This window comes from Cucumis melo, chromosome 11, assembly GCF_025177605.1.
Source record: "Cucumis melo cultivar AY chromosome 11, USDA_Cmelo_AY_1.0, whole genome shotgun sequence".
Taxonomy (NCBI): domain Eukaryota; kingdom Viridiplantae; phylum Streptophyta; class Magnoliopsida; order Cucurbitales; family Cucurbitaceae; genus Cucumis; species Cucumis melo.
In genome coordinates this window covers 3,446,118-3,456,095 of record NC_066867.1, presented here as the reverse complement: position 1 = coordinate 3,456,095, position 9,978 = coordinate 3,446,118, and the positions used below count along the sequence as shown (strand labels likewise).

At 33.2% G+C, this 9,978-nt stretch overlaps 1 protein-coding gene across 5 annotated transcripts; it reads left to right on the top strand.

The window, feature by feature from the left end:
* The first annotated feature begins 2,938 nt into the window (after positions 1–2,938).
* Positions 2,939–8,479, top strand: LOC103499718 (squalene synthase 12-like). Of its 5 annotated transcripts, none has more exons than XM_051079661.1 (15): positions 2,939–3,060; positions 3,433–3,741; positions 4,739–4,781; positions 5,154–5,243; positions 5,397–5,472; positions 5,860–5,929; positions 6,239–6,382; positions 6,483–6,587; positions 6,690–6,836; positions 7,258–7,333; positions 7,490–7,578; positions 7,706–7,797; positions 7,899–7,944; positions 8,030–8,123; positions 8,229–8,479. In XM_051079661.1, exons 2-14 carry the CDS (start codon positions 3,547–3,549, stop codon positions 8,108–8,110), a joined length of 1,254 nt encoding a protein of 417 aa, XP_050935618.1. In that variant the 5' UTR covers positions 2,939–3,060; positions 3,433–3,546; the 3' UTR covers positions 8,111–8,123; positions 8,229–8,479. The 5 variants fall into 5 exon arrangements, with proteins under 5 accessions (XP_050935618.1, XP_008461011.2, XP_008461009.2 ...); XM_008462789.3 differs by having other exon boundaries at positions 8,030–8,128; XM_008462788.2 differs by having other exon boundaries at positions 2,998–3,160; positions 8,030–8,128.
* Positions 8,480–9,978: the final 1,499 nt, after the last annotated feature.

The following is a 9,978-nucleotide window of genomic DNA, read 5'->3' as shown; positions in this document are numbered from 1 at the left end:
GATAGAGTGTGTAATGATTTCATCTCAAGGTTTGAATGTATTTTAAAATTTTCTTTACATATTTGCAGGATGTCTCGTGTATTTATTTGTTTTAATGTGGGGAATGGAAAGAGACTGAGAAAGAATACAGAGGTCAAATAAAAGGGTTGAATGTCGACGTTAGTATAAAATTTGAGAAGTTTTTACGAAAAATTTATAGAATTAATGGGATAAATTTTGCTAAATATGAATTGATTCTGAGGTGCTTGTATAACACGAAACCTTTTGTACTTGCTTTTGTTATTAGCAATCAAGAAGACTTTTTAAAAGAAAAAACATTAGTGATGATGTGCCTTAAGTAGCGGTTTTAGTTTCTAAGGTATTAATACCAGTCAATTTAGGAGTACTTCAACATGATTTACTATTCCAATGGTCCAAAAAAACATTAAATTATCGTCACATAAACCCAACCTTCAATTAATCCTAGAGTAAAATGGTGTTTGAATGATGTCCCAGATTTGAGTTCATTGACTACTAACGTGTGTTCTATAGAGCTGTCATGCTTCTGAATGGAAACCTACAAAAGGATTTGTTGATAGCGTCATCTTACCACCACGAATTGTTTGTCAAGTTGCTCTTATCATCAAAACGTGTGAATCCCATTGAACGGTGAAATAGAGAAAAAGATTCACATGTGTTCTCATTGCAAGGTTGTAGGCCACAATCATAAAACATGAAGAGCTAAACTTGTGGACAATGAAGAGTACATTGTTTGTATTTTGAATTTGTATAAAAAAAACTTCATTCAGTACGTTTGCATGTGTTTCTATAAATAAAATTAATATCATGATGCATATGTAATCGACTATCTGTTTTTCACTTCATTCTAATACACTTTCCAGTTGATCACAGGCGAGAATACGATGAAAATCTCTTTTAGTATGTTTTACATGTGTTTCTGTTTAAATTCTCGGGTAAACTTTTGCCTGAGATCAACCAAGATTTTAAACTAAGCAATTCTGTCCTAAAACTCAGTCTAACTCGGGACAACTTTAGCTCGAGATTTAATAGCCTCAAGCCTTTTGTTTTTCATCCTGAGGGATCTCAGGGCAACTTTGCCCAAGTTTTACTAACCTAAAGCTTTCTATTATTCATCCCAGATGACCTTAGGGCAAATTTGTCTTGAGATTTAATAACTAGAAGCCTTTTGTTGAATTTTTCATACTGGGGGATCTCGGGGCAACTTTTCTGATTTTCATCCTAGGAGATCTCGAGGAAACTTTGGTTTGGGATTTAATAAACCTAAAACCTTATGTTGTTGGTTGACATGTTTTCTTTATTCCATTCATTGTGTTTGGTATTAATATTATATATAACCAACTTCCTTATTAATTACATCTGTTCAATCTTCTTCTAATCGACATTTAATAAACAAGCTTTTGTGAATCTCCTTCTAATTGAACAAATGTTTTTAGATTACAAGAAGACTCTATTAGCCTATAGTTGTATTATTAATTGTCTACGAAACAAGGGTATGTTATCTAGGGTTAAGGTTCGAAAAAAGGAGTGGGTTACGTCATATTCGAAATATTTACAACAATAAATCCCACAATCGCTTGAACCATGTAGCTTATGAAGTCCTTTAAATCATCTATGAGGCCTAATATGGTCCACTCCATGTGTTGTCTCCTCTCCCTCCCATCATCGCCAACTCGATGAAATAAAATAAGGATATCTTCACTACATCCTTGTCACTTTTGAACTGAATATTCAGATCATCTTTATCCAACTCAACACCGTTCATATTCATCAATATCGCCCAAATATAACCATCGCAATCTAAGGGCTTTATCCTGTTCAAATTCAACTGCACGTCTTGACCCATACCTCAACCTCGTGATAATATCAAAATCTTCCCATCCGAAGGAGACATTCTCACCTAGTAATTTAAAGCTAATAGCAACCTCTCGTTCATCCTCAACCTCTCTCAACAAGATGTAATCGTACATGGGTCTATTGGAAACCAACTTAACGTCCAAGAAATGTTCAAACATGGTTTTTTCTAAATATATCACTACAAGAATTTTTAATTTTACCGACAAAAAAAACATGTCGATCAAAGTCCAAAAAATGTCGCCCTAAGTTATGCAGATGCATTTTTTTTTTTTGCGTTGGCAAAAACATCGTCGTATCTGTGTCGGGAAAAATTCTTGTGAAGAAGTTCTTGCTGATTTCATCAGCATAAGTACCTATTTTGCGACGTATATTGTTGCATCAACATACAAGTTTTGGCGACAAAACACAACTTCGTCGACATATAAGTTTTACCGAGAAACACAATTTCGTTGGCATAATGCATTTTTACCAACAAAAATGTTGCGTTGGCATATAAGTTGTCTGACGAAAATACATGTTTTGCCGACATAACCATTTTTCAAAATGCAGTAAAAAACATATGTTTGACGACGTCGTTTTCGTCGGCATAAATAGTTTACAGTTTTATATATGAATTGTAATTGTTAAACAAGCAATTTTTTTTAATAATACCTACTTATGCACGAACAATAATTAATGAATAAATATAACAAGAATAAGCTTCTATATAAAAAATAAAACTAATATTCAATTCAATAATGTAACGTTAGTAATACATATACATTTGAGGATTGCCGAGGACATCATTCCCTAAACTATCGAACAGTTCAAAGTTAATTACCTCTGTAGATTTAAGCTTGTGATACACTTGAGGATACATTTCGTAAGGTTTGCCATGTAAAAATCAGTCAATCTTTAGAGCAAAACGTTTAAACTCAGGCAAGGATATTTTTGTTAATTTAAACATATTCTTTATTTTGAATTTTAAAACAAAACATGAAATGTCGGGAACGATCCTTAGCCAAGATTATTCGAGAAAAATAAAAACATAAATTTTTAAGAACATTGCTTTTAAAATGTAAAACCTAAATGAGATCATATTTGTCATTTTTCGGTACATTGGGTCTAAAAAACGGTCAATTGCTACGTCCAATTTCACTAAAATAAATCAAAATGAAACAGCCAAAGGAAGAAGACGACTGAAAGGTGATTGTCATTTGAATTTGAGGCCTAAAACATTTGTGTGTAATTCTTGAAAATACCCGTTTGCCAATTTGTGTAATTCACCATTGATCCACCAGTTGAGGTCTCTCTCTCTCTTTCTTCAACTTCCTCATTCATTTCTGTCTTAAGAAACAAACCCACGTCTTTCACGTTTTTCTTATCAATCTCTGATTACATTACACCATCCTCAACAATTTTTTAGATTTTGATTTTGATTTTGATTTTGCATAGTACCCAAAAAGTCTTCATCTTTCAAGCTTCGCTCCTTGTTTGTCTTCCTTATATCTGAAAACAACCCTTCATTCATTTTGTAGTCATCTGGGTTTGAATCATTCTCTTCTTTTTGCTTTATAGTGTGAATTTCTCGTCATCAATTGAAGAATAGGAAATCTCAGTTGAGGAATTGGGCATTTGTTGTGGGAGTTGACCAGTCAAAGATCTGAAGCTCTGTGGATTTGAGAGCGAGAAATGGGGAGTTTGGGAGCGATTTTGAAACACCCAGATGACTTTTATCCACTTTTGAAACTGAAAATGGCCGCTAGACATGCGGAAAAACAGATCCCACCTGAGTCTCATTGGGGATTCTGCTATACCATGCTGCATAAGGTCTCAAGAAGTTTTGCACTCGTTATTCAGCAGCTTAAGCCTGAGCTTCGCAATGCTGTGAGTTGAACATCAAGTGTTGTCTTTTTTTTTTTTTTTTTCTTATTATTCTTAATATTGATATTTTGGTGTTCCTTTATTTGAATGAATCTGGTTAATTTTCTGGGTTTATGGTGTTGATGATGAAATCTATTTATCAGCTCTGTTGGGTTTTTTCTTTTTGAACAGTTTGGAGGATTGATCGTTTTTTGCAACGTTGTTAGTGAAGAAGAATATTGATAGCTCAAATATCACCATCACAATCCTGTTGGAATACTAAATAATGGATTTAGGATTATAGAAAATCAACTCTGTTCTGTAAATGATACCTTATGATTTTAAACACTGCTATGGCTCGAAATCTGCAAATCATAATATTATATCTCAATTAATTTTAATGAAACTAGTACCCATCCACTCGTAGAAGCTACCAAGGTTAATTCTATTGAAGTTACCCTTACCACCTTTAATGGGATTGTAGTGTTTCTTGATTTAGCAATTCACAGCAATATTTGAATCTAGGGAAGTAGGCAAGCTAAATGAATTTCATCTGTAGTTCCGTTAACCATTTATCCATTGACTTTAAATGCTGCAGAAGAACACACACGCGCACACACACACATATGGACAATTCAGCTTTTCTCACAAAATTGCCAACTATATGAACTCATATTTGTACCAACCAGGTGGTTCCGCTATTTTCATGAATAGTATCTACCGGGCAATTTATTCTTGTTTACAAATCTTTTCACTTTGAATTCTTTCTAGTTTCATTTCCTCATACCATAACACACCTGCAATTATGCCAATATTCCTTTTCTTCAAAGCTATGCTGGGTTTTATTTGTTTATTTTTGGATATGTCATTCATTCACTCTGTCTTTACTGCATTGGATTGTAGTACAAGTAATAGCTCTTACTACAAAATCTCAGTGTTTGTTTGTCCAGTTATCATTGAAGTGTATTTATTTGTTTGTCCATCATAATATTTGTTAGCTTATAATTTTTGTTTATTTCAGGTGTGCATATTTTATCTTGTTCTGCGAGCCCTCGACACTGTTGGTACGAATGACCTCTTTACTTCTTCTTGTATGTGAGATCCTGATGTATGCTGTTAGCCTCGACTTCAAGAAATTTAATGGTTTTTCTTCAATAGTAATTAATGTAGGTTGAATATAATAACTAGGTTGCCATTTTAGTGGCTTTATACTGTGTTATGAAGAATATGTAGAATTTCCTGTTTGTTTCATTTTGATGTGGATTAGCCTAATGGTCTTATTATCATTGATATTTTTCGATTGATAGCATTTGCTTCTCTCCTTAGGCTTCATGCTGTACCTTTCATTTTACACCTCTCGGGTTTCTGAAAGATTTCCCCTCTGCCCTCCTGATAGATGTTTTGAAACTGATCTAACATTGACATTTTCTTTACAGAGGATGATACAAGCATACAAACAGACATTAAGGTGCCCATTCTGAAAGCTTTTCACTGTCACATTTATAACCGTGATTGGCACTTTTCATGTAAGTTTTGTACTTGTAATTCTGTCCTCTCTTTAGAAGAAAAAACAAATTAATAAAATAAAGTTCTGTGCTTATGAGTAGGATGTTTTAAGAGTAATTTTTATTTAAGTTCTCCTCTTCTTCTACTGAATGTGTTCTTTTTTCTATATTTAGGTGGCACAAAGGACTATAAAGTTCTTATGGATGAGTTTCATCATGTTTCAACTGCGTTTCTAGAACTTGGGAAAGGGTTTGTTACTGGAACCTACTGATTCCTGTCTGATGCTTTTTGACGAAGACAGCAATTAATTATTGATCAATGTCTATACCAATGTTTTCTCCCCCACATCTTTTCTGGCTTGGGGACTCTTTTAAAGAGGGGACTTTTTTAAAGATCTAACTACAATTAATGATTCAGGGATTGTGGCACATAAATGACTTGATGTTTTTTCTGAATTTAATTTACTTCATCACTGCAATTATTTCTGCTTTCTTATTTTCTTTCTTTGAAGAAATACACACAATTTTTCATTTTGGTATCGAATAAAAGGCCTTCCAAACTTGTTGAAGTTCTTAAAATGGAACACCTCATTATAAATTCTCCTGTTTAACTCACTATGTTCAATTGCTTCTGCAGGTACCAGGAAGCGATTGAGGATATCACAAAACGGATGGGTGCAGGAATGGCTAAGTTCATTTGCAAAGAGGTACAAGATGAGTCTGTCATCCCCGTTCTATATTGGCCTTTAGATTCACGTTCTTTTTACTTTTGACGCAATGTATTCCTTTTGTATGTTGACTGTTATTTTCTTAGCAGTAGTCTATCAATAAGACCTGCTTAGGGGCCGTTAAAATTAATGCTCTTAAACTATTTCCTGTTAATTTATTCGAAGTGTCAGTAAATACACATTTTCTTTTTCTTTCCTACCTAATAAAGTAGTAAATTAGTTATAAGGAACATAGCTGAAGTGATGTATTGACTGGTGAAGAGACTGAAATATTTCTTCTCTTTGTAGGTAGAGACAGTTGATGATTATGATGAATATTGCCACTACGTAGCAGGACTTGTTGGACTAGGTTTATCTAAGCTGTTCCATGCTGCGGAGTTGGAGGATTTGGCGCCTGATTCTCTTTCAAATTCTATGGGATTGTTTCTCCAGGTTAACTACTATAACTTAAGTGATCATTGTTCTTTCAAATAGTTCATTAAGTTGTTGAAGTTTGACTCTGATATGTTCGTTTTTGAACTATTTAATGCAGAAAACAAACATTATCCGAGATTACTTGGAGGACATTAATGAGATTCCAAAGTCCCGGATGTTTTGGCCTCGTGAGATTTGGGGCAAATATGCTGATAAATTAGAGGTGCATAAGTCTATATTCCCTTTGCCTTTTGCTTTGAACTATCTAATTCTTCTACCATCTTTTAATCTGATTTGATTGTTTCGTCATTTTTGTGTTGTACAGGATTTTAAATATGAGGAGAATTCAGTCAAGGCCGTGCAATGCCTCAATGATTTGGTCACTAATGCTTTGAACCATGTGGAGGATTGTCTGAAATACATGTCCAACTTAAGGGATCTTTCCATATTTCGGTTTTGTGCTATTCCTCAGGTATGAAAAAAATTTCACTCTATGTAGGATAAGTCATAAGCAAGTGTTTCCCCTTTGTGCTCATCCATTTGTACCATCAAACTTGCAAACATATATGGACCCGATGGCTTTGTTCGCCCCTTGACCTGATTCTAATAACTTTTGAAGCAAGAATCAACTTTTCCAAGCATGATTGTATGAAATTATAATTTCAATTCCATTAACAATTGTATATACCAGAGAAAAGAAGCCACCAACACTTTTTAATTATATAAGTTCATTATATGTACCTATTTTTTCCTGCTTCATATTGAAGCAATGGTCCTTTATTGCACAATTAAGTACAAAATTCGAACCAAATAAATGCTGCTGTACATTTATTTCATGCCAAGAACTAACATTTATGTAGAAGTAATTATCTAGTTTGGTATCTTCTTGATAGATTATGGCAATTGGAACTCTAGCATTATGCTACAATAACGTAGAAGTCTTCAGAGGGGTGGTTAAAATGCGCCGGGGTAAGATTTTCATTTACAGTTCCCTTTTTATTTTTTAACAAATAATCTGTAGAAAAAATCCCAAAAAGGGTGCACCCATTGGGAGAGATGTAAAAGAGAAATCTATCCTTTTAGGAACTACTCCTAGTATGAATTTTTATGGCTTTTCTTCTGCAGGTCTTACTGCAAAGGTCATTGATCGAACGAAAACAATGGCTGACGTCTATGGAGCTTTCTTTGATTTTTCTGTTATGCTGAAGGCTAAGGTAGAAATCTTCCTGTCAGACTCAGCGATTGCTCGGTTATCGCATGTCGCTTTTCTGCACAAATATCAGAGCTTATCACATCATCATCTAAAGCTGTTTTAGAAACTAACATCCATGGGTTCTACAGGTCAACAGCAATGATCCTAATGCTTCTAAAACCCTGAGCAGGATCGAGGCAATACAGCAAACCTGCCAGCAGTCAGGACTCATGAACAAGAGGTTTGTATTATCTGTCCTCAACTCTCACTCTTCCTCTATCTTTCAACCTTAATCCTCTGCGCCCTCTGAAAAACTTTCATCCGTGTTTATTTGTTCACCAGGAAATTGTATGTAGTCAGAAGTGAGCCAATGTACAATCCAGCTGTGGTGAGTTTCTATTACTCAAGTCACGTCAAAACGAAATCGTTACAATGTAAGAATATCTGATGATATTTCTGTTGTTCCTGTCCAGATTGTTATACTTTTCAGCCTATTATGCATCATTCTTGCATATCTCTCTGCCAAGCGATTACCAGCCAACCAATCTATATGAGCGTCAAATTCCAGTAAGGTTCGTACCAACTGGATCATTGATTACAAAGGAAAACAATCAAACACAAGAATATGTCTAGTCATTCATAGTTCTAACTTTGTTTTCTTTTTGAATGCAGTATATGAATTCCAACAGAACACGCCGCAAATGTGCAATTTATGATTCAGTTTCTGGCTCCGTTATCTTTCTTAGAGCTTTGTTTAAGTATTACAATGGGTGTAAGTTACTGTTTGTTTAGTACAGAACAGGAAACAAGTGAAATCCTGTAACCTTCTAATGGTTGTAGTGAAATGGTTGACATGAAAATAAGCTTATTATTATTCGTCTTTTTTCAATCTTATAATAAGGAATTAAGTCTTTGAATTAAAATCTCTTCATAGCAGTGAGTTGCAATTAACAAATGTTATTTATCTACTTCTGTTTCTTGCTGATTGTTTGTTTGCTTCTCTTTTTCTGTTATTTTTTCTTTTAGATTGTGAACATCCTAATACCAATTTAGTGCATTAAATTATATTTTTGTATGCCATTTGAAACATTACCTATAGAAAGGAGAATGTGTTGGGTCAAAAGAAACATTGGAATCTCAATTCTAAAAGAATATTTCTAAATAAAGCAAAATGAATCAAAATATTTATAAATATAGCAAAAGTTTTTTAATGGTAGACATTGATTGTACCTTATAAGAGAGGGTTATACACTTTGTGAATTCAAATAAAGATCTTATTTACTTTTCGTCTGAAACTGTGAAACTGTGAAACTGTGGCACACATCTGAGTTACAATCCCCTAATAAAGATTCAATAAAAAAGTAAGGACAAAAAAAGGATTTTACTTTTTTAAAAGTTTTTGGAATGGAAGTTGACCAGCCTTTTGGTGCTTCTGCAAAAAGACTTGCGTTTTTTGAACCCGAGTTAATAACCGAAAGAGCAAAACCAATTTTATAAAAAATGGACAAATAACCATGCACTTTGCGAATAATTTTAACGGTTTTATCATTTAAAATAATTACCCTTTAAAAATTTGTTGGTTTGAAATAGTGTAAAAAGAATTATTTAAACTAGCGAAAAACATTTCACATTTTTTAGACAAGTAAATATGTTTATTATCTATATTTACATTTAATGACATTTTGTTGCTTAATTTTTATGTTCTATGGATTTTTTTACAATGCAACAAAAAACCATCAATTCATATATATGTGATATCAAAACCCATGAAAATACGAAAACATCAACCTAATGAAATTTTTGTTAAGTTTGATTTAAATTATTATCTACCTAAAAAGTAGTTTCAAAAAATGTAAAGGCAAAAAAAAACTAATTTCCATATGAGTGAACATAATTCAATGATAATTGACATGTACTCTTTGATTGAAAGTTCAAACCTTCTAAGCCTTTTCCTATTATACTAAAACAAATGTCGCTAAATAAATACAATTGATCGAATGGAGGTTTCCATGAGTATAAAGTTGCATTAGAAGTATCCATTCATCTTCTTAATGTTAGAGGTGGTTCATGTACTTGAAACAAAACAAATCAAATGGAGATACAAGAAATAATAGAATATATGCAATTTAAGATTGAAGAAGTAATTGGAATCTTTTAGGTTTCAAAAGTATGCGAAAGAATCAAAGATCCAGCAGTTTCCAACAAACGTAGTGGGTTTGTACCATCGATCAATGACATATTTTAATAAAATAATTTGATCATAACTCTTGTTTGTTAAGATTAAAACACTTCAATATCATGCAATATAGAGTTGTCCATGTAAAAGAATTTATATCAAGAAAGAAAACTGTTCCATTTTGAGTATTAAGTTTTGACAAATTTCCAATATGTTTACTCTAATTCACAATCACACATGAATGGA

Bases quoted from the DNA above. Each gene is read 5' to 3' on its own strand.
- LOC103499718 (XM_051079661.1), top strand. From the start codon at position 3,547: ATGGGGAGTTTGGGAGCGATTTTGAAACACCCAGATGACTTTTATCCA. The intron at 5,473-5,859 runs GTTTGTTACTGG...TTGCTTCTGCAG, and splicing joins TTTCTAGAACTTGGGAAAGG to GTACCAGGAAGCGATTGAGG. The intron at 6,837-7,257 runs GTATGAAAAAAA...TCTTCTTGATAG, and splicing joins GGTTTTGTGCTATTCCTCAG to ATTATGGCAATTGGAACTCT.